Below are 27,549 nucleotides of genomic sequence, written 5' to 3'. Positions count from 1 at the left end.
CCCCTTCTCTGTATGCCTTCTCCTTTCCCCTCTCCAAGCTCTGTAGCCAAAGGGAAGTGGAAAGGGTAAGTGGGTGTCTGTTTTTTGGCTGGCAATCAGCTGTGTTTTCTCCCTTTGCCTCTGCTGCTTGCCTTTCCCACCCCTACTTGAGCCCACCCCTCTTTCCCTTTCCCCAGATTCTGGCTTTGTACAAACGTGCCATTTCAGGAGACCAGAAATAGGGGCACTTGACATTCATATGTCATCTGGACGCAAGGATCACACCAAACAGCATATTGCTCCTCCCTCCAACCTCAACAAATCTACAGTAGTTTTAGTCTTGTGTCACATGGCTACTGGAATGTAATATTAGTACCATGGGTGCAAGGAAGGTTGAATAAATCCCTTAACGTGGATGGGCCTTGTATGATGGATATGGCTCTATTTCATTTAGGCCCTGGATATCAGTTATCAAACTGTTTTGTTCCATCTCGCCTATATAATTGGATGCCCTTCTGATAATTTAATGACTGAAATCCTGTGGGCATACATTTATGCTACATAATGATTCCCTACTATGCCTCCTGATAGAAGAGCCATCCTGTGTAGCCTTGGGCAGGGTGTACAGTCCCAGGATGCCCCAGAAGAAGGGAATGGGAAACCACTTCTGAGTACCCTCTAGCTAGAAAACCCTGGAAAGAGTGGCCATCAATTAGAATTGACTGGCCAGCAGTTTGTCTGTTTGTTTATTATGCCAGACAACATCATACAGAAAAAAAATATTTAATTTAATTTAAAAATTTGTTTCCCCACCTTTCAAGTTCCATGTCTTCCTATGGATACCTTTTGCTCTTGATATGCCTTTGGGAGTCTGATGATTCATGGGGAGTACCTCTGATATCTGGGGAAAACAACTAAATCACTGGTGGCAATTTTCTGCGGTCCATCCAAAGTCTTCCGAAGAGCAAAAAGGATCGCTAGGGAGCACAGCATGGAGGAGGAGGTAAGAAATGTTTCATTCCATTAAATTAAAGATTCCCATTGCCAGATGATGATGTCATGCAGCTTATGGGAGTAAATTTACCAATAAGATGTCTGCCAACATCACTTAAGAAATAGGTATGAGCTGTGAATGATAATGTTCTATTGCTACTGATGATTCAAGGTCTGTTTGTTCACATCCAACAGTTCAACACAGATTTTGTGACTCCATTTCATCTTTCGTTAAAGCCAGTGTGAGTGCAATCACAACCTGACAAACTTTCCCTAAGCTTTTCATCTTCATAAGCCAGAAACATTGTGCACCCCCTAGTGAGTCCCCCTGCCCTAATTTGAAAGGATCACCTTCTTTAAGGCAGATCTCTCAAAGTTTCCTCAGCAGAGAGGCATCAGAAAAGTCTTACCTCCTTTGCTTCATCACTTGCATCAAAATGGCTGCCCTGGTGTTACTTTCTCAATCTTTGCACCTAAAGGAGTCTATTGGATGCTAATTAAATGGGACAGAGACATATGACAGCTGTAGGGTGTGGGGAGGTGGCTTTTGTTCCCACCTTTTCATTCACAGGATTGTTCTGGCTCTTTGCAACAAGTCAGCAAGCACTGGCCAAAGAAAGGAGAAATGAACAGAAAAAGAGGGAGCATATGCAAGTGAGAGGTTAACATAAGGTCCTGCTTTTGCTGAGCCAGGTGCTGACTTGACAGAAAGCAAGAGAGGGGATCTACTGAGCTCTCAACACATGGCATGCAATGGATGGAGCATCTAAAATTTCTGTTGCCACTGAGACCACTGTCTAAATCCCAGCATATCCATTCTGTAGTGCTAAAGCAGTCACATCTGGCAAGAGAACTGGAAGAAACAGTGTACAGTACAGTATTGCATACATGCTGGTGGGGAGTCGTTTTTAGAGAACAGGAATGTAGGTTTTTTAATATGTTCTGTGTTTCTCATTTCAGGTCAGCAGTGACGGCAATGCTGGACAGGCCTCGGGAATGGAAGCTTTGTCCACTTTCCAGCTCGCTCTCACCATCTTTTCTGTATAAGACCATCGAAGGCATGAGATGGGCAAGCCTGGGACATTAGCCGTGGGCTTCTCTGTCATAGCAGGTGCACTGGCTGCCGTAAGAAAGCAGAACGCCAAACAACTAGCTGTCCCTTTAAGGAAGGTGTGAGAAACAACCAGCTCTTCCTCCTCCTTTTTGGCCTAGGGATCCAAAACATCAGTTTATCTTAGCAGGAGCCTTCTTCACCTCCTGTTGCAAATTAGCTTGTTTTTGTTTTGTGATCAGTCATTGGGAAATGGACATGGGTGTCATTTACAAGTCTTTGCTGGAAGGTCTGAAAAAAAAAGGTACCTCTGAGCAGAACGTCCTATTATGAAATGGGAAACTGATCTAGTTTGATTTTTTTAGTGTTTTGTAAATAACAAGTGACAATGATAAGCTCCAGTTAAAAAGAAGATGCTGTAGTATCTTGGAGCATGGACCACAGGAGAGAAGTAAAAATATATCACTGGCTACATACAGTATGTATCATCTGATACTTCCTACAGGGCACATTCTTTGGAGGCAGCATGAACCCAGCCCAATCCTTAGGACAAGCAGTAGTAACAGGAATCTGGGAGCATCACTGGATGAATGAATGGTGAAAAGAGTGACATGTTGCCCTCTATCTGGCACAGTATATTTTGTTTGGCCATGCAGGCTTCTGATTTGCTTATTTAGAAGCTGGGGTGAGAATTGCTTTGAAATCCTCAATCTGGTTCCCTCCAGAATGTGTTTGTCAATACCTCCTCTGGGTGCTCTTCTCTATGCTTGTAAATACATTGACTGAGACCCAGTCTAAATCTTGGAAAAGTTACTTTTACAAGCTACAATTCTTACAGTCCCTCAGCCCCACATGACCCCTAACTGCACTGGTTTCCCTGCCATTGTTGATGCCCCACCATATTAGTTATACATTAAAATGGCCTCCTTACCCATCTAAGTGGCTTTAGTGCCACATGCTCTTCCCTTCCCACCTTTCTCAGGGATGGTGTGTTGGTTCAGGATGCACTTCATGCTCTCTTCCATTCCTTCCAGGTCTAGTGACGTGGCCCCACTCTGGGCATTGTCCTGGCTGATGTATCCTATGAGTTCTTAGCTAGCAGCACTTCATGAGAGAAGCTCATGGCCTGCCTTACCTGCCGTGACATCGAGGTTGTGGAGGTGGCCAGCATCTCTCGTTCTCTGCTCCTGTCAAACTATCTTGCAAGGGGGAACACGGCACTGAGTAGGAAGCAGCAGCAGGAACTTCCCATCTATTTATTTTCCTGTCAAATCACTCTGTCAGTAGTTATTTGCCACCTCACCTAGTTGTTATCTTCCATGTTTACCACCTGCTGGGCCGTGGCACTTAAAAGAGCCTGAGATCTGAACCTCTAAAAACAGCACATCAGGGACCAGCCCTGGCATTAGGCAGAGTGAGACAACTGCCACAGGGAGTAGATGTTCTGAGGTGGCAATGGCTGTTTCCTGGCTGTTCCTCATTTACAGCCAGCTGTTGGAGGAGAGAGTTGTATATGCCACACTAGCTGATGTGGGCCCCTTAAACTACTTTATTGCCTTAGATATGGTGGATGACACTGTGGGCTAAAGTAAGATCCAACTGCCTGTCCAACCACCTTCTGTGTGAGAGACGGTAGTGAGGATTCCATCTTGTCCTTTGGCTCAGACAGTAAAATGTCTTGGGCTGGTCTTGCAGAACAGAGTGATATAGATAACACTGAGCCTTGGCTGACGCCTTCTGCATACAGAATAAGAGGGTCTAGTAGGATAACACAAGGGAAATGGCTGGAAGTAGGGTTCCTGGTTCTCTGCCCCTAAGCAGGACACAGTGAACTACAGGAAGAGGTGTTCTGGTGTTTGTCCCAGGGTTGTCATGGTGCCTAGTGAGCTGACACTTGAAGAATTAGAAACAATGCTGTCGGGGTTTACTTTCATGCTCTGCTTCATTGGGTGACTCTAGGGGCATCTTTCCTGGGTCCTTCCCTCCTCAGAAGAATCACTGGGCCCTTTGTTCTGTTTGCCATATAGGTGGAGTTAAACAACAGGCCTAAACCAATAGTACTTTTTCTAAACCTGATGAATGTGTGACGCAGATGTTGGTCCTCCTCCCCATTAGCCTGGAACAAGCTGGGCCCGAGGAAGTGCTGAGTCCAGCAAGTCCTATTGTGCTCTCCTCTTTCAGGCCTGGCCATTTTCCTCCTGCCTGCCCAATCACGAAGCAGGCTGATAAATCCCTCGGAGACCAGAGAGAATTAGAGCTTGTTGAACAGCTCTGACTAAACCTCTGCACCAAAACGCTGTGGTGACAAATAACCCAGAAGCCTTCTTCTAAGCCCAGAGGGGCCTAGATTTATCCTCATCTCTTTTGCTGAATAGTTAACCCCAAAAACTCCACCTCCATTAATTCTAGGAAGCCTGACCAGGCCACAAAGGGGGACAGACTATAATACAGACTACAAAAAAATTGAAACAAATGTATGAAGGCCCGACTCCCAACCATAAAAAGAAAGTTTTCTCTTTTTCCTAGTAGCTCATTTGGTTGAAAGGTCAGCATAGTTTTGAAGAACAGCTCCCAGCTCTGCCAGGAATGCTGGAACAAAGGGAAGGAAAAGAGAAAGAAAAAGATGCATATGGCCCTTAATGTAACAAGTCTGGCCAAAGAAATGGTCCCAGCCTTTCTGCCGGAAACTTTAACTGGGGGTGGTTCCAAGTGAGACCTTCAGTTCTACCATTACACTGAATTCATGAAACTTTACAGATGCTGCTCTCATAGCCCTTCTTTGCTTTGCTATTGCTGCCTCCATCTTTTATTCATAATGAAGAAAATCTGTAAGGGGAGAGAAGTATGGAATAGTTACACCAGGTCTTCTAATAGCTAGTGTGGGGACTCCTCTGCTTAGAAGTGCAGAAATCTTGTATATTTGCACCCCTTCCACAGTAAGTCCAGGAAAGGTTGGAACAGCAAGGCTGGGGTCTGAGTGTATATGCAAAGCTAGCTGCAGGAAGCATGAAATAATAGCAGAAAAATGTAGTACACACGTTATGGGGAAAGCTTTTCTTCACAGTCAGCGGGATGGGCTTACACTAGGAACGTTAATTCCCCCCTCTCGCCCGCTCCCCAATGAGGTAAAGGGCAACATGGCATTGCTCTCTAGTTCATGTTTAGACTGGCAGTTGAATTTTATTTCAACAGAATCCCGCAGCTCCATTAACTACTAACCCTGAAATCTGAGAACCCCTCCAAACGATAGCAAATTTTTGCAATTTTTTTGCAGCATTTTACAATACCTCTCTAAAGAATGTAACAGATACAACACATGGAGGATCCTAGTTAATACTCGAAAATCCAGTACTGTCTATTTCACTCTAAACATATGCCAAGTTTTTTCCAGTCCCTTAACATTGCAGACTCTGCATTTTGCTGCACCCTCCAAAGAGGAGGAACTGGCATGCCAAGTTCCACCACTTTGGGTCTGGGTGTGGGTATGCTGCACACATAGAGTTTTGCATTGCAAAAGAATCTCAAAAATTACAGCATAGGCTTGGAATGGAAAGGGCAATCCTAGATTTTCAGTATCAACTAGGAATGCCCATTTGATGCATCATTTCTACCACTTTGAAGGTGCTGCACAAGGATTGCAAAACTCACAAATATTGAGGGTTGTAGAGAATAAGGCTGTTTTCTACTGCATGTGAGAGAAGCTTGTTACTCAAGGGGGCATAGGGCATGCACAGATGCATTTCTGGTGTCCCCCTCACAGTTATGTGACTGGGGTGTTCCACTGGTATATTTTTGCAGACAGCAACCCATCTTGTATTCCACTGAGATAGCATGGCTAATGGTACCATGTGGTGTATCTTTAGTACAACATGTGCCCACCCTCTGTTAAAATACACCCTACACTACTCTAGCAAAGGTATTTTTATAATATTTACAGAATATTATTAATTCTGATAATGAAATAATGTATCCAAACATAATATTGTGTTTGAAAAATAATCTCAAATGCATTGGTTGGAAGTGCACAAAATGTGATACATATTTCACTAAGTAAGTTGTGTTTCCTTCAATGAATGTTATGCCTGTGTTTGAATTTTCCATTTCTGGCATTTTACAACAAAAACGATGAGATGTGGATCAGATGCTTATTATATATAACAGTGCTGTCAGCCTGTAAGGCGATAGCTTCAATTTTTAACAGCAAATTTTATTATATGTTAACAGACTCATAATAGAATAATAATCAGAGTCCTAACTAGAACCTTGAACCTTGTGGAATTTACCGTACTTGGTTTCTTAGTAGAATCCCATTAGCCATAGCCTGGTGCCGGAAAGATATACACATAAAGAATTCTGAGCCAAGGAATGTGTTTTAACTACCAGTGCTGAAAAGCACTGAAAAGTACCTTCAGTACTCAAGGTTACCTTCAGCAGTCTTCATTTCTGTAGTATAATTTTGGTTGAGTGAAATAATTCATTTTGCTGTTACTTCTTTAATTGTCAAACAATTAAAATATTTACCAGTTCGCTGAAAGTCCTTTCCTTGATACAGATTATACCCACCTTGGTGTTTCTTTCATCTCATGTCCTCAAGTGCAGGTTCCTGTTTTGAAATGGATGTACTGTCATCTGGAAATGAAATGTTGTTCAATTAGGATTTAGTTATTGAAATATGCAGGGAAGCCAATAACACAAAGTCTTAACATTACATGGAAAACATATTCAGTAACTTTCACTCACAATGTAAGGCTGCTTCTCAAATTACAAATAAAATAGTATGCTACAAACATGTGTTGTATAAACCGCTAGTCATAGAACCTTTGAAACACATGTGTGACTTTTTCTGTGCACACCAGATGTACACAACTGGCTGCAGTGCCGACAGTCATTGTGGCAGCTGGCTTGAATAGGCCCTAGGACATTTGCATGGAGTGTACACAAAAAACACATGGACATACCTCAAGTGTTCTAGTTCTAAAACACACACACACACACACACACACACACACACACACACACAGAGAGAGAGAGAGAGCTGTAACAAGAATCTATCAACACCATTATATATTTACATCACGGATTGGATCAAGACTGAGCTAAGTTCAGAGTAGGCCCAGTGAAATAAGATCATGCCTAATTTAACTTGCATTGAGTGCCATGGATCTACACTTATTAAGCCTACATCCCTCTAGCCCCTGTGTTTTAGTACAATCAAGTTTTTAGCCTCTCTCTCTCTTTTTTTTGCCAGCTTGATATGCTTGGTAGCCTGTTTTTCCATCACTGGATGGAAGCTTGAAGTTTGAAACCATGGGTGTTTTTTTGGGGGGGGGGGTCCTTGGGAGGATTCTTGCCATCCAGAATCCTAAATCTTATTTGTTATTTTAATGCACAGAGGTAGGCACAGCATTGTGGTAGTGCACACTACTGGTGTGAAGCCGCTATAGTGCTTTGCCTGTCTCACCTGCCCAAAAAAATCCAGCCAGCATTTGTGCCTTTTCCTGACAGCATGCTTCTCAGAGTCACTGCTGGCCAAATAGCTTGAGGTGGGGAAGCTTGCCTGTCAGAATCAGTTTAACAAGCACTGCTTGCATTCCAAATTATATCTGAGTGCTTGCTCATACACTACCTTGTCTCCGGAAACTATGCTCTTTCCACTTGGCATTCAGCCCAGAAAGCTTATCACAATGCAGACAGTGTACCTATTGCATTCTTTGTACAGGAAAGACTTAACAGTATTATGTACCGAAAAACTGCAGAAGCCTCTTTACAATGCTATGTGACTGTCTTCAGTCGATAAAGTCCCTTCTGGAAGTGAATATAAGGAGGAGGAGGACACACCCTTCATAGCAGAAGGTTCCGACAATATCTACACTGTAAAGACACTCACAGATCAGTCCCCTGCCCTATCTTATGCTAATGTATCCTTAGACGTAATGACAAATTTGTCCCAGAAGCTGCTAACAAGTAACCCGATAGTAGACCCTCTGCTGAGAAATGGTTGGCCTCAAAGGAATAAGGAAAAGGACCAAGGGGTTGATCCATTAGAGAGGAAGGGTCCGGTGGCAGTAGCAGGACCGCGGACCATCTCTTGTGCTCAGTCCTTTATAAGAGGCAGTGCAGCTACCCAGCTGGACACTGAAGAGTTAAGAGACCCTGGTTAGTCAGACTCATCAGTTCCCACCTCCTGGGCTGGGCTAGGCTAGGGAACCATATAAAGCTCACAGTCACAGTGCAAACTGGCCAGCTTAGGTGTGTGTGTGTGTGTGTGAGTGTGTGTATGTAAGCAGCAGCAAGAGGAAGCTTGAGGACCATTCTGCTGACCTTCCACGCGGCCCTTCCCTCTGGCCCTCATCATGTGGGAGGCACGCTCAGCCTCCTTTTGGAGAGCTGTCTTCGCCGAGTTCTTTGGCACTCTGTTCTATGTCCTCTTTGGCCTGGGAGCCTCGCTACGTTGGGTCATTGGCCCCATTAATGTTCTGCTGGTGGCCCTGGCCTTCGGCCTAGTAGCAGCCACCATGGTGCAGTCTCTGGGCCACGTGAGTGGTGCCCACCTCAATCCAGCAGTCACCGTGGCCTTCCTGCTGGGCTCTCAGCTCTCCATCTTCCGTGCTGTCTTCTACGTGGTTGCCCAGGTGCTGGGCGGAGTGGCTGGTGCAGCGGTACTTTACGGAATCACCCCAGTAGCACTGCGGGGTAACCTGGCACTCAACACGGTAACTGGATGATGCAGAGTTATCTGGAAATGTTTTCTTTTCCTTTCCTCCTTTCCTTTTCCTTTCCTTTCCTTGCTGAGGAGAATGGTGGCATCCATCATAACTAATGAAGTAGCCTTGCTTTATCTGCAAGAGATCTACACAGAATAGTTTTTAAAATCTGGACCACTGGGCAAAGGATAAACTTTCTAGCCCAAGCCTTGTAGTGAGGATGTATCTGCTTTCATAGGAGATAAAGAAAGGCTTAGTCTGTGTTCCCTTAGGCTTAGTTAGCTGTTCCCTTGAGTGATGACAATGTTTTATCAACACCATTATGGCTTTATAAGTGAACAAGAGCCAAACAGTACAGAAGATTTTTTGCCCTATGCCTTTGTGTGTGTCCTGTGAGAGGAAAGAGTGAAAATATAAAGAAACACAAAAATGGATTTGAAGAGAATTAGAGTTTTGCGATAATAGAATAATCAGAAGGAAAACACACAGATGCACACACTTGTGAGAAAAGGGAGCCACATTTTGTAGTCACATGAGATAACTGTGGAACTGCTTTGATTACGTTTAGTTTTAGTCCATCACACAGACAAATCTAGCATAAACCTGTTTAACTGATACAGTATTTAAAATGAAATCTTCTGTTTTTGTTATGTGATGTTTGCTGTTCAAGGGGCTTTTCACACTAACAAGTTCATGGGGCTTCCATCTGCTGGTTGAGACATGAGTAAGAATGTTGTTGTTATCAGGTTAAATATGGAAGGAAGTGTTAATCCCACAAGAACTGAGATGTTATGTTTATACTGATTTCACAGAGGTGGGAGTGGACCAGCTGACATTATCTGTCTGAAAATGCTGTTCATTTCTAACTGTTAGGCCAAATCTTAAATGCTGACAGTTCTGTCTCTGTTTCAGAGGCAGGTGTGTGTGGGTTAGTTTTTGGATAAGGTGCCTCTTAAATGCCAATCCATTAAGAGAGCAATTCTAAATATGTTTATTCAGAAGTCACTGCCACGGAGCTCAGTGGGACTTCCTCACATGGAATCATGAATAAGATAATCACACAGAAAAACTCTGACATATTTTGAAAGAATGGAACAGAAAGCATCTGTCATTTCATGTGCTGGAAGATGGTTTCTCAGAGCTTGTTCTGAATCATGGCATGGAAATGTTGCATTTAAAGACTACAGCTCTCAGAATCGCCAACCAACATGGTCAGTGGCCATGTTGCCCTAGGGCAGCGATGGCAAACCTATGCCACATGTGCTACAGCTGGCACACAGAGCTCTCTCTGTGGGCATGTGAGCCATAAGTCGCCATCGAGAAATACTTAGCCGTCCTCTGATCCCAGATTTCGGTACTCTCCTCTGCTGGTGCAGTGGTCCAGTGGAGGGATGCAATGGTGGCAATTAACGGTCTAGCCTGATGTGGGATTGGAGGACCAGTAGGTATTTCTTTGTTAATACTGCCCCTAGGGGGAAAAAACAAGCATTTCACCCTTGCAGTGCAGGGGCAGTTGTTTTTTCTAAACGAAAACCTCAATATTCAGGTTTAATTGCAGAGTTGGCACTTTTGAAATATATAAGTTGGTTTTGTGTTGCAGTTCGGGCACTCAGGCTCAGAAAGGTTCGCCATCACTGCCCTAGAGGATGCAGGGAGCTTCAACCCATAAGGTTTCTAAGCTGTGCCTTCCAGAGTTGGGCAATTTCCATAGGGCTGGAGTCCCTTTTCAAGTGGGCCAGTTGCTGAAAAAGGGTGAGGCTTGTAGGGGGAAAAAGAAGTTTGATAAAAGCATTTCATTATTACATAATATTTTATCATAATAAAACCAGACAAACATTAAGCATGTCCACTGACTGACTGGTTCAAGAGGCTGCCTTGCATTTCCTCGGTCTTCGCCTGAGCTAAGAATACTTCGCATTATAACTGTTTAATTTGTAGAGCTTGGAACTGAACTACAAAATATGAATATTCAAATATCAATTATCTAGGGGGAAATTCTGAATTTCAAGTGAGCAGCAACATAATTTCAAACTTTGAATTCAAACATAGGCAGAGGAATGTGAAACAAAGTGAATATTATAAAATTTAAATTCACTCTGCCTCTGATTGAAATCAAAGTTTGAATTGATGTTCAATTATATTTAAATCCAAGATCTAAAAATTAAGCATTTATAATTCAAAATCTTTTCAGCCTGGACTGTCTCCCTATCTAACTTCAGTTCAGATGTATTTACAGTTGGGGAGCTGGTTTGATACCACACATCAAATTGATACCTGTATCTACTGGTGGATATTAAAATTCTGTAAGTCTATATATTGTGTGGTATTGTTCCAGGGGAACAGGATTGTTGGTGCTCACAGTTTTTTCACCTAAAAATGAAGCTCCATGGAGAAAAGGCAAGGTCTCAATATAGCAGAGCTTACAAATGATGGCAAAGCCTCAGAATTAAAACTGATGGGACTTTAGGTAGTTAAATATGTTACAATCAATATGTCTTCTCCAGAAACCACATCGGAATTAATAATCTCTACCCTAAACACAAAGGAGATTATATCCCCATTTTAAAATGTCATTTGTGATTGATGGCTCAATTCATATATTTTAACGAGACTGAATTATTATGACCTGTCCTTCATCCTTTGCTGTTATTTAATTGTATTTTTATAATTATGCAAGGTCCTAAACTTCAGCAACTTGGTTCGCTCTCTTGACATGTGACCATGATTTTTGGAAAAATTATGCTTCTTCTGCACCATCCACAGTTCTGGCCTGAGAAAGACCTCTGTGGAAACTGACATGAGATTTTTGAGTGCTGTAATGCCTTCAGATTGTGTACAAGGACTGTGCAACCTTTTATTTACTTTTCTTTTGTTTTCTGGAGAGAGGCAGGGGAGTATTTAAGAACTGCTGGATAGCTCGGTGGTTTAAGTCTCTCAAGTCACAGGTTGGGAGTTTGATTCTTCACTGTGCCTCCTTGTAAAAGACTGGGCTTGATGATCCATAAGGTCCCTTCTAGCTCTTCAATTCTAAGCTTTGCTTGTTTGTTTGTTTGTTTGTTTGTTTGTTTGTTTGTTTGTTTGTTTGTTTGTTTGTTTGTTTGTATGTATGTATGTATGTATGTATGTATGTATGTATGTATGTATTTGACTTCTGTACCACCCATCTGTCTGCTAAGGACACTCAGGTTAATTAAGAATTAATATTCAGTTAATTATGATTATGCATTAAAGAAGTAAACATATGCTGCTTTTATCTTGGCTATGCTTCTTTAAAATTTTGTCTAGTGAATGTTTTGTAGCCAATCTGGGTTTGTGACTAAGAAAGTGAAAAGCACTGGACAAAAAGAATAACGAGACAACTAGCAATCATTCTAGGGGTTCAAGATCCAAATTTCCTAGGATTATAAACTTCTGTGTGCATGTGTGTAAGAGAGTTTCTTCGTTGCTTGCTTGCTTATTTTTTAAAAAAGAAAAAAGATTAAAGTGCTACATTAATGTTTGTTCGATCACATTCATGTGTGTCTATTTAAAAAAAGCAGCAGTACAATCTGGTCCAAGAGAACAAAGCTGCTGTGGGACCATGGATGAAATTCAGAGCTATGCATTTATAGCGGCCACATACACATCACCCGACAGGAGGCCATGTATCACCAAAGTGGAGAACAAAAATTACATTGATTTGCATAAAACTCCATATGTTGATTTATATGTGGAGGTGCAAAATTAGAAACAATATTTCTGTAGGTTTGGCCGAATCACAGTGCATTTATTTGAGTGTGAAAGACCAGCTGACTGTTTGCCTGCTGAGTCTGCTGCCCAAGTGCTGTGGATGGGCAACTTCAAGGTCCTGGATAACCCGTCTTATGGTTACTTATACTTAAATCACGCTTGGACTGGATACTTCTACACCTTCAGCAGGAGGATTGTTCCATGGCAACCTTTCAAATGAAGAACTGCTCTCCCTAAAAGAAGATACATGACCACCTGATGTGCATTACTAATTTCTACTGCTCACTGCTAGAATGGGTTCTCCCTGATGAAGTCCAAACTACTTTGAAAAATAGAGCAGAAATAGATATGAAAGCAGCCTTTTGTAAGGCTAGTGCTTTGGGAGTGGTCTGACTGCAAGAAGCCCCTTCAAATCTTGTCAACCACTCCCCGTTACCCTTTATCACTAGCCCTGTTAGCAAGTGTTTTTAGAACACTTCTGCTGCACAGGGATAGGGACATGATTTGGTTGAAACTAGCGGGAGAAAGGGGATCATAATATGGACTTAATAAAATCCCTTCTTGTGTCCCATCACCCCCATCATTTAAGTAATAGCAGTAAGTATGGTGTGATAAAGAAGGGATATGTGGTTTAATGTCCCATGTATTGTGGCACATGCTGTGGCACACATGCAACATTCATTTCAGGGGGAGAAGGCAGTAGACTGTACCACTCAAAGTGCAAGACTAAGATGCAGTGAAGAATTGAATCAAAATCTCCACCCACCCATAGGGATGACTCTGGACCATGGTGTGGTACCTAGAGGCCAAGTCCTCTGAGACTGCAAATGTTGCTGCCTATGATTAGTCTGAACAATAATGAAGAATGACATTATCAAGTACGAGCAATCATGGACTGAAAGTGGTGTTTGTTTTTCATAGGATGGCATCCAAGTCAATGGGCTCAATTTACAAGGCAAGAGACTTCAGCTAAACTTGAGCTGCTGTCTATTTGGCAGCTGATCAGACTGGCTCTGTTGGTGGTGAATTCTCCTTGGTTAGAATTGTTAAGCAGAGGTTGGAGCTCTTAAGGATGCTGCAGAACCTCTTTTCCCTTCTGAGGTTCCCTCCTTCTTTGTGACTCTGTTTCTGCTCCCTGCTTGTTGTCACACAAAAACACAAGTTGTACAATAGTCTGTAATGTAGTACTGATGGTGTGCTCCTGCTTTGGGGCAATGATTGATTGATTGATTGATTGTCATTGTAAGTATATACACAGTACTGTATACCCATACAATGAAATTCACAGACATCCAGAGATTGGGAGATTGAGATTAGGTGGCTTTTTTCCCCTTTATTTTTTCATCCATATATTTTCCCCATGGTATATATTCATCCCCTACAGTCACAGGATCCCTAAAGCTAAGTCAGGATAACTGACTTAACTGCTGAAGATTGAAGGCACCACTGTACAGTGGACCCTCGACTTACAGATGGCTCGACTTACAGACTTTTCGAGTTACAGACTTCTCTGGCCGCAAAATTTAGCTTTGACTTGCAGCCAGAGAATCGACCTACAGACCAGAAAAAAGAAACCAAAATGGAACAAAAACGGCTGGTTACGGGATTAATTGGTTTTCAATGCAATGGAGCCTCGACCTACAGACTTTTCAACCTGCAGCCACCGTTACAATACGGATTAATTCCGTAAGTAGAGGGCCCACTGTATTAATTAATCAATTCAACACCTGAGGCAAAATACAAGATGGCAATCCCTCCCCTATTCCATTTGCAGACTCTGACTTGATTGCCGGATGAAACTTACTTCAGTACTGGTGATAGCATTCTCTACCCCCACCTTGATGGTAGTAGACCAATTTGAGGGATTTTGACAGTCACATGGCACAAGCAGGTATGTTCTGGAGCAGAGGAACTTATAATAAATAGCTAAGGAACTGCCATTGCTTGTCCTAATATCCGTTACCAGAAGCAGTTGCTCACCCTAACAGCAGGACTAGTCTTAGCCTTGTCCATCCTCTAATCTGAGGATGTTCTAGTTCTGAAATCAGTGACATTCATATCAGCTATTAAATGTTTTACTTGCATCTTCACATCCATGTTTTGATCAGTCTCCACAAACATCTATTGGATACAATATATAATCACTGCTATCTTTCGTGTGGGGCTGCTGGCAAGTCTTTGTTATTGCCTCACAGTTCTGTCTTTCTGTATATTTTCCTGGCTGCAGATGCATCCCAGTCTAAATGTAGGCCAAGCTACCGTTGTGGAGATCTTCCTGACCTTACAGTTTGTCCTCTGCATCTTTGCCACCTACGACGAGAGACGTAATGGGTACATAAGAAACATGGCACTGGCCGTTGGAATCTCCCTCACTCTTGGACACCTGTTTGGGGTAATGACTCAGTGTATAAGATGTTGCTCTCTTAGGCACCACACAGAACAGCTAGGCGTTAGCACAGTTCAGCCCCAGGAGCAAAGTCTGAAGACACTCCAGAGAACAAATTCTTGGTCAATACAGATCAGAAGGTCAGAAGACAGTACAGAGGTCTAAATCCGGTGTGGGCAAGGTGTGCCCCTCCAGATGTTGGACTACTACTCAGCTGTAGGCAGCATAGCTAGTGGTGAGGAACACTGGGCGTTATAGTACCAATAACAACTTGAGAGTAACATTTTGCTTCCAAGAAGGCTCCAGTGACAATCTAGGTAGTCAGGGAACCCGCAGACCTGGGGACTAACACACAGGCATTGCTCTAGTGTTGCATGAACAGCCCTAAAGGATTTCAGGGCCCTCCTCAAAACAAAGGTGGAAGCCATCAGTGCCTCCTTAAGAATGATCCCTTGAAGAGGATTGACTTCCCCATAAGTATCTCTTGTTACATGGAAACACGATTCCTCTGTTGGGCACTTATTTTTTTTCCTAGCCAACTGAGCAGATGATTTTAGCTGCCTGTGCTTCCTAGAATTTGGTGGCTCCTGAGCTTCAGAGTGGCCTATCACCATCTACAGAAGCCATTATCAATGTTTTTTTTTTTTGGCCATAAACATAATATGAAACAAATATAGGCTGAATCAAGATTGAAAAGTCACACAACAACATTTAGAAAGCGGTGTGTGAAGAACTGTTTCCAGGCTGTGGCCCCACTTCAAATGTTCCAGAGGGCCCTGGAGGGCCATATGCCCCTCCTGCAGAGAATGGCTGATTTACAGGGATTTGTTTATTTTATTTTAATTTATATCCCCCCTTTCTTCCAATGTTGAGACTCAAGGGCCTGAGGTCCCGATCCCCCACCAATCTAGGCTACTCTTTCATGGTGTTTGGCTCAATAAGCTTAAAGGCATTTTCCAAAGAGGAAATCTCAATCAGAAGCATGGCAAAAGCAGAAATGTGATGCCTGCTGCAATACTTCTAAAACGCAGGGGTGTATAGTCTCTGTCATTGACATCCTGTAATTAACATCTTGGTTCTAAGATCAGCCCCACATGGCACTGCCCTCCTCAAACATAATTCTACTTGGTTATTCCTCATTCTATTTATAACAAATTATTTCATCTCCTTTGCTATTGAGATTCTTGGGGCAGGGTACCTACAATATAACCATGGGGGAAAGGATTTCCATTCTGCCACTCTTGGTAACTATATCTGGGAGTGAAAGGGCAAGAGCACAATGCTCTTAAGAGTGAATTATCACTGCCAATGTAAGAGTCTATATGGCTGCAGTTTTGTAGAAAGCATGGCAGCCATTTAATGGGTCCACTACCTAGGCTCCTACATACGAATCCCATTACGGTTTTATTAAGCGGGTTGAATGTGCCTGTTTTCCAGAGACATAGAGATAGTTGATGTACGAGAGAAGCCATTTCTCCATCCTAACTCTATTTTCTTGTAGATATACTACACAGGAGCAGGAATGAACCCCGCTCGATCCTTCGCCCCTGCTATCATCACCCGCAACTTCACCAACCACTGGGTAAGGTATCTGAGGGTAAAAGTAGTCATGATTAGTTGTGTAACAAACATCTCCAGTTAACTGCTGTTGGGAAAAGCTACAAGCTGATCAAGATTGAATCTTCCAGAGCTCTCCTCCATGTATTCTGGAGAAGCCTTTTCCCCCCACATAAAACCAGAGTCCTTGAGTGTTTCTGTGGCTACTTCTCATGAAGGCACTTCTGAGAAGGACTGCCAGGTTTCCTTATAAATACAAAGTTCAAAATGGGTTACTTGCTTGTACGTATGTGCTGTTAAGTCAATTGTGACTTATGGGGACCCTTTCTAGGGTTTTCCAGTTAGAGAATACACAGAAGTACTTTACCATTCTCTTCTTCTACTCCATGCATTCTGGAGAAGCCCCTTTCTTTTTACTACTGGGACTGTGTAGCTTGCCTGATGTCTCACAGGCCGGCTCTTTTGGGACACACAACAGGGAGTTAAACTCCCACCTCTGTGTAGCCAGATACCTAAACCACTTAGGGCTCAATCACACTGGCAATAAAAACCAATGTAGAATCAGGTTTTGCTTAAATAAAATTGATTTTAAAATTACCGGCTACACAATCCACAAGGAAGCGTAGTTTTTTTTTTGCCCAGGAATTATTGGTTTTTTAACCAGAAGTTAGGTATTTTCTGGCCCAGCAGAAGGTCATCAGTTTTAATGTGGATGTAAAATCAATTTATTTTTCGTTGGTTTGGCATATACTCATCAGTATAAATTGTATCTGTTGCCTGGAGTTAGCTACCTCCCACAGCCACTCATGGCTTCTGCTGTGGGCTTGTTTTTAATTTTCAAATCTTTTTTCAAAGGGATAGCAACAGTCTGACATGACAGTGGAAATTTAAGAGTCAGCAGAGAGAGAAAGAGAGAAAGTGCTCCCCTCTTCTTTGCAAAGTGGAACTGACCAGTGAAATTGACATATTGGGAGCTTCTTCACTTTTAAGAGGTAGTGCTTGACCCCTTTCTCTCTCTACTGGCTAGTAAATTTCTACTGTCATGTCAAACTATCACTATACTCCTTGGGGGGGGGGGAATTAATAAAAATAAGCTCACAGCAGAAGCAGTGAGTGGTTATGGGAGGCAACCAGAGTCAGGATAGACAGGCGCAGGACAAAGGTTCAAAGTGAAAACCGCGGACATGCTGGTTAATGAAACAATTTTAAATCTCACGTGTAGTTTCCTGAAGCAGTTTTAAACCCCTACTTTATATTGGAGTAATATTTTTTAAATGAACACACACAGCAATACAAAAACCATGTGACTGTAAATAGATTTAAAATACTGTATATTGGAGCTGAAACTGATAAAAATCAGCAATGTTACGGAGCCTTGAGGGTTAAAATACTGTTTCAAGGAAATATTTGGGTAAAGGGTAATTTGGAAGAGGACATTAGAGTGCTAACGTAAGGGAGAGTTAGAGTAGGTCCATTCAAATTCATAGAACTCATGAATCCCCATGGATTCAATGGGCCTAATCTAGTACAATTTACTATACTGAGCAACAAGATTTTGGCCAATGTTTTTTATAATAGATGAGTGACATTGGAGAGGGACTTCATGTATGAGTGCATGCCAGAGAAAAAGCTGCAATAATATGGCAGTATTAGCACACGAAGCCCCCATCATATTCAGTGAATGGGGCAAGGTAGAGACATGATAAAAGCCTTGTCGGGAATTGTTCACACAACAATTCTCTGTTCTCTCTTTCCTCCAGAGCATTCAGATAAGGTTACTGATAGAACATTGCATTACCTTTTTTTCCAGTGCCCTCCCAGACATATTTTATTAAAAAAATTATTTTGGACAAAGGGCAATAAAGCACAACTGTAAGTACCGTACTCTCTTGTGCAACAAGTAAAGAACTTTTGAAGTTTTAAAGTTTTTCTGTAACATTAATTGAAACATTTTCTGTCTCCAAAGTCAGCCTGTTCTATTGCTTCTTGATGAGATAGAGTTCATTGGCTTCCCTTAAATCATTCAAATGCCAGCCTTTATTCATGTGGGATGGAGTCCTATATCTAAAATCTTTCAGACATCTCCTTTGTATCAATTAAAGGCATGGTTTTCTTGCTCACTAATTTAGACCGGAGGTTTCCTGACCTTCATATGACGTTCTACTACATGTGATTTAGCGCTACATCTGTGCCCTGCAAAGAGCAGTGTTCGCTCCCCTTACTGCTTCCAGGCTAGGCTTTTATTATTCACTCACCATGCCTCAAATGTGGAGTTTTATAGGTGAACCAAATAAGTGTTGCCTTTCATTTGCAGTCCTTCCATTTTTTCCCACCACTTTTTAACACTGTGGTTGGGTGTGGGGACAACCCAGGCTTTGAAAAAGTTCCTTTTGGGGGATTTTGTTGAGCAGTAAGTCTTGCCAGTACGTACAATCAAGTGAGATTTTGCTACTAGCCAAACACTGCTATTGTGCACACAAGAGGGCAGGTTTTCTTCACAGAGATCACCCATTGCAAACAGCAGGGTTTCTGTAAGTGGCACCATCTGGCATACAATTCCAGAGGCACTCTCCTCTCAGTTGGAGCTCAAGGACTATACTGGCTACTAAGACTTCCAGAATGCTTAGTCAGCTTAGTGAGCACTTCTGCTGGCTCCAGGATTCTAGGAGGTGAAGTCCAAAAACTACCTTTTCCAATCTCTGAGTCCCCCAACTCCAACTATATTGAGAGGATATCATAATAGGTGCCCACTCTCCTTTGATTAGTACATAACACTAGGGTCTACTCATCTTGGGGGTACTCATTCATATTGATCTGTGCAAGCTCCTCCAATCCAAAATGATGCTGCCTCTGATCACTGCCAACCTCTATTGACATTCAAGAAGGTCTGATTTTTTTTAAGAGACCTTTTTCTTGCAGTGCTTGTATGCGCATGTATGAGCATGTGCACGCACACACTCACACACATGGGACACATACAGAGCGAGAGCATGCCCAACATGTATTTTGTTGCTTCCCTTTTCCATCTGCCTCCTTCCCTCCTTTCCAGGTGTACTGGGTCGGACCTATCCTCGGTGGTGTGATAGGCGGCTGCTTGTATGACTTCATCCTCCTCCCGCGGAGGCGTGGGGTGTCCGAGCGCCTCTCTATCTTGAAAGGTGAGCAGCAAGCTGAACTCAGTGCGCCCCCGGAGCCTCCAGAGGAACCTGTCGAGCTGACGACGGAAGCACTATAAACAGAGGCCATAGGGTGGCGGAACCATAGCATACCCATTCATCCCTTCTCTGGGGAGAGAGGGGACAGAAACAACTGGCCCAGTATAGAGACTGTTACTGCTCCTGGCCAGTAGGGAGTGGTGTCTTAGGAGGCACAGATCTGAAGGGACATTTTGTTATCCAGCCTTTCACTCAAAACAGACAGACCAACCCTGGGACAACAGAATGGGGAAAGCAGGTGGGGTGAGGTGGGGGTGGGAATGATAGCATTGCCTAGTTTTTAAACCATTTCTGATGCGGTGAAAAATACTGGAAACAGTTTTACAAAAAAAAGGTGTAGGAGAATTAATTCCATCTGACCTTTCCCTTCGAATTCCTGGAAAACTCCAGAGGTGCCTATGCCTGTGTGTGCAATTACATCTGTGGAGTCCTTGCCAGTTAGGTGCTGCATTTGTGCATGCGCTGCTGGTGCACGAAAGAAAACCCTGAACAGCATCTGTGCTCCCTTCATATCTCCCCAGTTAGACCACTTGCATTTCACTGTTTTTCTTTCTCGTTGTGCCTTGTCTCCTAATCGTCTGGGCCTATATCTCTGTTGATTCTAGCAAGGAACAGAGGCTTGGCTCAAGAGGATCAGGGGACTGGATGAGGGGAGGACATGTGACAATGGAGCAGTGTGGATATGTGGGATGGAGTCCTATATCCATGTGGGAAAAGGAGTATACAGTATTTGCCACAGGGCCTGTCTAGACAGGAGAATTTGGAGCAGTCTGGTTCACACTTAAAAGTTTCAGTGTGATCTGTTTTATCTCTCAATTTAGTGATACTTCTGTTTGCACTGGAGATGTTTCTTCTCTCCCATGACAGAAGTCCACACAGGCCTTTGGATTACCAGTTAACTTACTAGCAAGTTTATTCAGTTTACTTGCAACTAAGGAGGCAGCAGGAACAGCAGCTGAGGACAGCAGCAGCATGAGGGAAAAATACTGGGTGAAGATTGGGGAGATGGTAGAGATAAACTCTCCTTTTTCCTGCATTTCTCCTCAGCCAGGGTAATGCTGGGCTTCTGCTGCCTTGTGGAGGCAGAGCTCATGAAGTCAACATAACTCCCTTCCCCGCCTTTTCTCATGGCTGTCACTCAGTGACTTTCCTTTTTTTAAAAAAAAATGGTTTTGTTTTGTTTTGTTTAATGAAGTGGCAATGCAACAACTTAGCATGGTTTTAGAATTTTGCGGCCTCAGCTAGGGATTTTTTAAAAAAATAAAGATGAAGATGAGAGGGTTTCCCCCCTCCATCCTCCCTTTTAACGTCACAACCACTTAATACATCATAGGGTTGTCACCTCAGTTAATGTCGCACACAGGTCCGTGAAGGTGTGAAATAACCATCTGCACAGGCTACACAACAGGATAATTAGGAGTATCAAAATTGTAGCCCCTAGCGTCATGTCAGAAAGGAGCAGGATAAACTCTTAAAGGGGCAGGATGGATCGGTCTAAATAGATACACATTCGGATGCAGTAATTTGGTTTGAACCAAACTATACAAACAGTGATCTAAACAGCAATCTGTATGGAAGTCTAGACAGGCCCTGTGTGTGCACATGTGTTTGTATATGAAATTGATTTGCTCTAGATGGCAGTGTAAGGCTTGTCACCAATGTACAGTATAAGGACCAGCTGCTCATGCCTCTCTTAGGTCCCTCTTTAAAAGTAATTCTAATGGCCGGGCACTTTGTGAAATATAGATTAGCCAACTCTATCCACCATTTTAGTTTTCTGCAGTGCCTCCAATGTACTACTGTGCAGGGTGCCAAGAGATATTAAAATGGTATCTTAGTGACTCAGCCACCTTCCATTGCAACCAGATATCCCCCCCGTGCAAGGCCCACTGACTGAGGAGCCATAAGATGGCATTTTGAACACCCCCCATATTACCCTTACATGATTCTTGATGGAAAGCTTCCCATGCTAGCAATCAGAACGCACAGAAAGTGAAGTTACTCCATCTTTTTCTCGTTTCATGGATTTGCCTGGTAATAAAAAAGGCAGATGATGCAGTGGACAAGCAAGGGAAGGGCACTGGTGGGGGACAAGACTGCATGAAGCCCCTGAAAGATTTTAGTGAAGCCTCATCTTTGGACACTCCTGAAACTGGCCTTGCTGAAGAGGGAACCTGGAACCTTCACCAATTTGGTCTGAGGCTTCACTCACTGGCCATTTTAAACCTGACATGTGGCCCTCAAAATGTTGAAAAATTAAAAACATCCCTGATTTGCTTTATGGAGATAAGAGTCAAAACTACAGTAGACCTAACCACAATAGGATGATTAGAGAAGGAGCTACAGGGATTTGAAGAAACAGAATAGCCGAATTCATCTCTAAGTAAATGCCTATTACAGTACAGTACTGTATTTCTAAAATTCTTACCATACATTTTCATGGTTAGTTTCCCCATGCCCCCCCCCCGGAAAACACATGAATCAAATAAAAGTATAGTATTACAAAATAATGATAATAGTAAGATTGGGCTTCACTGTTTAGGAAGTAGAAGATAAGACTTGTGGAGATTAAATCTGCTGCTAGTTTTTTTCTCCCTTTGTAAGCTCAGTAGTAGCTGGATTGAGTATCCAGGGCCAGCTTTATGTTGTGTTGAACGCCAGGCCCAGAGCATTTTGATGCCTCTTTCTTACTATGACTTCACAAGAACCAAGCAGGGCTGGCATGTTTGGAGCCAGATCTAAGTGGGCCCTTTGTTGTTGTTGTTATGTGCCATTAAGTTGGAACTGACTTATAGTGACTCAAATATGGCTTTCAAGGTAAGATATTTAAGGATTGGCTTTACCGGTTCCTTTACCCCAGTGGGTTTCCATGGGTGAGTTGGGATTTGAAGCCAGGCCTCCTGAGCCCCTCCTGTGGTGTCCAACCTTGGCCCGTCAGATGTTCTTGGACTACAACTCCCAGACGCCTTCACCACCATCTCTGCTGGCCAGGATTTCTGGGAGTTGAAGTCCAAGAACATCTGGAGGTCCAAGGTTGGACACCACTACACCTAGCCTATCTGCTACACACCACTCTGTGCGGGCCCTTAGTGCAGTGCTGTCCCTCAAAACATTGTTATCACTTGAGAAGCATATCTAAGGAAAACGAGGAGTGGCTCCACAACAGCACTACCTCCTAGCCTCCCCTAGGAGCAACTACGTAGTGGCCATATCAGGAACGGGATCTGATGTTGCCAGATCTCCAGGCTGGGTAGGCATCGGCCCTGATAGCATCTAGTAGCACATGTGGGCTCTTGACCCTGAGTGTGTCAGATACTGATACTAGGCTGGCTACGAATGCCAGTCCTGAAACCGGAAGCTTCCCACTACTGTACATCTATGGAGCCCAGCTGTAGTACTCTATTGAGTACTCTGGGGCATTATGAGAGATTTAAAATAGCAGGCATGAGGATGGCACCTTACCATGTTCCCCTATAACACTGAACCAATCTTGAAACCAGGCCAGATTCCTGGGATAAAAATAGTCCCAAACTAAATAAACAATTTATTTATTTATGCTTATCAATCTACACAGATCATCATTATTTCATAGTTGCTTCCATGAAACTTCAGATAAAGTACTTGTCTCTTTCTCAGCTGATTTCATCCAGATTCTCACCAGACCAAAATCAGTTTAGTTACAGCAAGAAAGTCCAATTCTTTATTTTTTATACCATGACTTGGCAAGACCCCCACAAAGTGTTGGCAACTCATGGGGGATATCTTCCATTCCCCCCCCCAATGTCACCACATTTTAGGCAGGCAGAAGCTTTACCTGTTTTGAAGCTGAGTAAAATACAAGACTTCCCTCTTCTCTTTACTCCTCTGGCATTTACAGAGGAATTTAGATGTTGTTCTTGTTGATTTTTTTTTCATATTATATTGATCTCCCCTTCTGACTTCTCAAATATGCTTAGAAAAGTCATGGTTGTGGGCTCTCATGCATTACTTTTTCTGCCTGCTTCAAAAATCAGTGGAAAACAAAAGAAACTCTTCATCACACACTTCTGAGGTATATTAGTAGTGATGACTACAAATAATTAACTCCTGTCCTAATGAGCTGTAATGTGAAAATGTTGGTCCTCCAACAAAATTTGCATCTTGTAAGTAAAAATAATTACCAGATTTTTTTTCTTCTTCTGAGGGATTCTGGAAAAAAAGCCAGAATGTGAGAGCTTGATTACCCTTATTTATCTCAGATAAATAGGTTGAAAGCATTATTTAAACTAGAATAATCAAACAGAAAGAAAGCTCCCGTAAGAAAGAATCAGCATGGCTTTTAACAAAAGCCCAGTTCACCAAAGTTTTAGAAGTTATTTGACATATCAACAAAAGTACAGATGGGACACACTTTTGTGACAAGTTCTTTCTCAAAGTCTTCTAACTAAATTTAGTCCATGGGTGGATTGTGCTAAACAGGGTTGCTTTGAAGTGTGTCATGTCATTTGGGAAAATGCAACGATTGCACACCACACCTCACCTCAAAAGCACACCACACCTCAAAAGAACCATATTTGGCCCTTCCTCCTTCTAAAGAAAAAGGGAAATAAAACAACAACAAAGCAGGAGGAAGCTTTCCACCTTTTTTTGTTATTATTTCTAAGTAGTACACCACTTAATTGGCTTGTCAAGCAAACAATTCAGTGCTTTACCCTTGTGTTCTTCATATGTACTAGACCACAAAGTTCATTATCTGGAGACATCATGGCCATGATAATGTGGTCCAATATATTTGGAAAGCAGTAGGCTGGAGGAGGAAGATGAACTGTGTGGAGAGAATGTGAAGAAACAACATTTGGCTTCCTTGTTGTACCTAATCTTGGGGTCATCTGGTGAAATCAATGTGCAGCCAAGTTTGAATTGACAAAATGTCTCCACATAATTTATTTAATTAACTTGCACAATAGGATGTCATTAGATATGGTGTTGGTCATTGGTTTGGGTGGTTCTAAAACGAAGTTAAAATAATGTCTATTCAGTTATGTAAACTGAACAAAAGTCCCATCTTTAGAAAGGAAGCACATCTGAAAGTCAACACTGAGGTGACGGGATTGCTGTCTTCATGCCATGTTTATGGGCTTCCCAAAAGACTCTGGGTTGGCATGTATGGAAATATGACGATTGACCCCTCATTTCAGCCAAATTCTTATGGAGCTAGATCAGGGGTCAGGGAACTTTTTTACCTTTTACCCCCCAAAAAATTTATATACGCCGACATTACCCCCTTGATTCGAAAGGAAGGAAATCATACATTATTTGAATTAAAAATATTATTGAATCTACACAGGCTGTGTACTGAACTAGCAGGATGCACCAAATTTGATAAAGATGTGCACTATTTTTGCTGGAACACATTGCACTCCAGCCATGGTGTGGTATAGGGAGTAGTAAGGTGCCCAACGTGCCTAGCAAGTTGCATTAAATTTTTGCTAGCTTGCAGAGGATCATTAGTGGCTGCCAGAGTGGTGCTAGCAATGACATGCTTGCTAGAGACAGCCAATGCAGAATTGGGGGAGGGGGGGGCTTTCCCTACCACTTTAATCATTCTATGTGTGGTGTGCGAAAAGGAACAAACCAGGCTAAAGGTCATGTCACCCACCCTGGTGCCACAGCCCAGTATCAAAGGACCAGTGTGCTTTTTTTATCATCATCAATGGAAAACTCACCAGTGGCCAGAGGACTGGAAAAGATCAGTCTACATCCCAATCCCAAAGAAGGGCAGTGTCAGAGAATGCTCTAACTACCATACAATTGCACTCATTTCACACGCTAGCAAGGTTATGCTCAAAATCCTCCAAGGCAGGCTTCAGCAGTACATGGACCGAGAACTCCCAGAAGTACAAACGGGATTCCGAAGGGGCAGAGGAACTAGAGACCAAATTGCTAACATACGCTGGATTGTGGAGAAAGCCAGAGAGTTCCAGAAAAACATCTACTTCTGCTTCATTGACTATGCAAAAGCATGGCAGAAAGTGAGGACTTAAAGAACCTCTTAATGAGGGTGAAAGAGGAGAATGCAAAAAATGCTCTGAAGCTCAACATAAAAACAAAAAAAAAACCCAAGATCCTGGCCACTGGTCCCATCACCTCCTGGCAAATAGAAGGGGAAGATATGGAGGCAGTGACAGATTTTACTTTCTTGAGCTGCATGATCACTGCAGAGGGTGACAGCAGCCACAAAATTCAAAGATGCCTGCTTCTTGGAAGCAAAGCAATGATAAACCCAGACAGCACCTTAAAAAGCCATCCCCCCGCCTTAATTCAGTTTCTCTTTTGCTTAACTGCCTGTTCATTTTCAGTTTTGAGTCTCTCTCTCTCTCTCTCTCTCTCTCTCTCTCTCTCTCTCTCACAGACACACAGACACAGACACACACACTCCATTTCCTCCCTCCCTCCATTTTCTCCCTTCATTTTCTCCAATTACATACATTTAAATAAGCCTGATGAAGTCCTCGGTCTCTCGCACCTTTCTTTCTTCCCTCCTTCCCTTGCTTGCTCCTTTCCCGCCTTCTGCTTGCTCGCATTCACTTCCGGAGGAAGCAGTCGTTCAGAAGCCCCGGATTGATTGATTGCCTGGGGCTAATCCCCAGCTGGAACCTATTAAGGAAGCTTATCTCCCCAATCTCTGAACAAACCGAGCATTTAGAAGTCCCTTGCTGCAAGGAAGGAAGTAACAGGACGAGGTGGTTTACAATTTGAGCTTGGCTGCAGAGGGTGGGGGTGGAGGGAGGGGGTAGCACTCTGCTCATTACCCCCAGGATTTTCACTTTTACCCCACTTGGGGTAATTTACCCCTGTTCCCCGACCCATGAGCTAGATGGACCAAGCCAGTATTAATGCTTGCTATTTATATCCCCGGGGCAGACAATATATAAGTACAGATTAGAATGTCTGCTAGGAAGATGGTTCCCAAAAGAACTCTGAAATATGAGGTCTCCACAGAATAGAACAAAAAAAATCTCTTGGGGAAGAGGATTGTTAAATGATGGTTTTAAGAGACGGGGGAGCAGGAATGGTGAACCGCAACCACTACACTGGTTGTTGTGGGTTTTTCGGGCTCTTTTGCCATGTTCTGAAGGTTGTTCTTCCTAATATTTCACCAGTCTCTGTGGCCGGCATCTTCAGAGGACAGCACAGAGCACAGAGTGCTGTCCTCTGAAGATGCCGGCCACAGAGACTGGTGAAACGTTAGAAAGAACAACCTTCAGAACATGGTCAAAGAGCCCGAAAAACCCACAACAACCACTAGATCCCGGCCGTAAAAGCCTTTGCGAATATATTAAACCACTACATTGTTGTTTGGAGCATACTTCTTTTCATAGTGTTGACATACTGAGGAGTGGATAATTTTTTTCAGATATATTGATGTGAATTTATTTTTGGAGTTTTTCTACTACAACTGCTGTAGCACAAATTGGTGTAAATTTAAAGTGTGATCAAAGGATTCACACCACTGAAATCCACTGGATTATATCCATCACCAATCCAGAGAGTTTAGAAACCAACATGGACAAGATGACGTCGCGCAATGGTATTAGAATCTCTCTACAATAGTTTCATTTCATTGAGATCAATAAAGGCATAACTAGTCTGAATCTGAAGTGGCTTCACAGCAAGGTGTTATGCTTGCTTCTGACAGAACTAAAACTGGCAGCACGGAGATGAAGCTGTTGTTATAACAAGCGATGTCTATGACTCTTCCAAAAGCAGCTGACTAACTATTGGTGTGAATCCAACATCACTTCATTAAAGTCAATGGAAGGACCCCAGATCATCCTATCAGCTTTTCTGGATTTACACAGAAATGTAAAAACTGACCCATCCATATTATTTTCTGTAACTGAGATACCAATAATTTATTTGTTGTTCATGCCTTTTATTCCTCTGGCTAGATAA

General features: G+C 42.7%; 2 protein-coding genes and 1 pseudogene across 4 annotated transcripts in view; 2 read left to right on the top strand and 1 right to left on the bottom strand.

Moving 5' to 3' along the window:
* Nucleotides 1–27,549, bottom strand: part of SPRYD4 (SPRY domain containing 4) — a 38,209-nt gene that overhangs the window by 3,415 nt on the left and 7,245 nt on the right. Inside the window, exons 1-2 of one of the 2 annotated variants that reach the window (XM_072990878.2) lie at nucleotides 8,575–8,669; nucleotides 6,587–6,652 (exon numbers count right to left, since the gene is read on the bottom strand). The gene's annotated coding sequence lies outside the window, so the exon portion shown is untranslated. Of the gene's footprint in view, nucleotides 1–6,586; nucleotides 6,653–8,574; nucleotides 8,670–27,549 lie in introns of those variants that run through there. The other variant, XM_072990877.2, reaches the window with a different exon arrangement.
* LOC110075151 (aquaporin-4-like) lies at nucleotides 971–3,375 on the top strand (annotated as a pseudogene).
* MIP (major intrinsic protein of lens fiber) lies at nucleotides 8,280–27,438 on the top strand. Of its 2 annotated transcripts, XM_078384396.1 has the most exons (5): nucleotides 8,280–8,736; nucleotides 14,684–14,848; nucleotides 16,344–16,424; nucleotides 19,449–19,557; nucleotides 27,293–27,438. In XM_078384396.1, exons 1-5 carry the CDS (start codon nucleotides 8,377–8,379, stop codon nucleotides 27,316–27,318), a joined length of 741 nt encoding a protein of 246 aa, XP_078240522.1. In that variant the 5' UTR covers nucleotides 8,280–8,376; the 3' UTR covers nucleotides 27,319–27,438. The 2 variants fall into 2 exon arrangements, with proteins under 2 accessions (XP_078240522.1, XP_020640548.1); XM_020784889.3 differs by lacking the exon at nucleotides 27,293–27,438 and having other exon boundaries at nucleotides 19,449–19,941.

Source organism: Pogona vitticeps, chromosome 2 (genome assembly GCF_051106095.1).
Source record: "Pogona vitticeps strain Pit_001003342236 chromosome 2, PviZW2.1, whole genome shotgun sequence".
Classification (NCBI taxonomy): Eukaryota; Metazoa; Chordata; class Lepidosauria; order Squamata; family Agamidae; genus Pogona; species Pogona vitticeps.
Note: the sequence above shows the minus strand (reverse complement) of the source record. Positions and strands in the feature narration are given on the sequence as shown.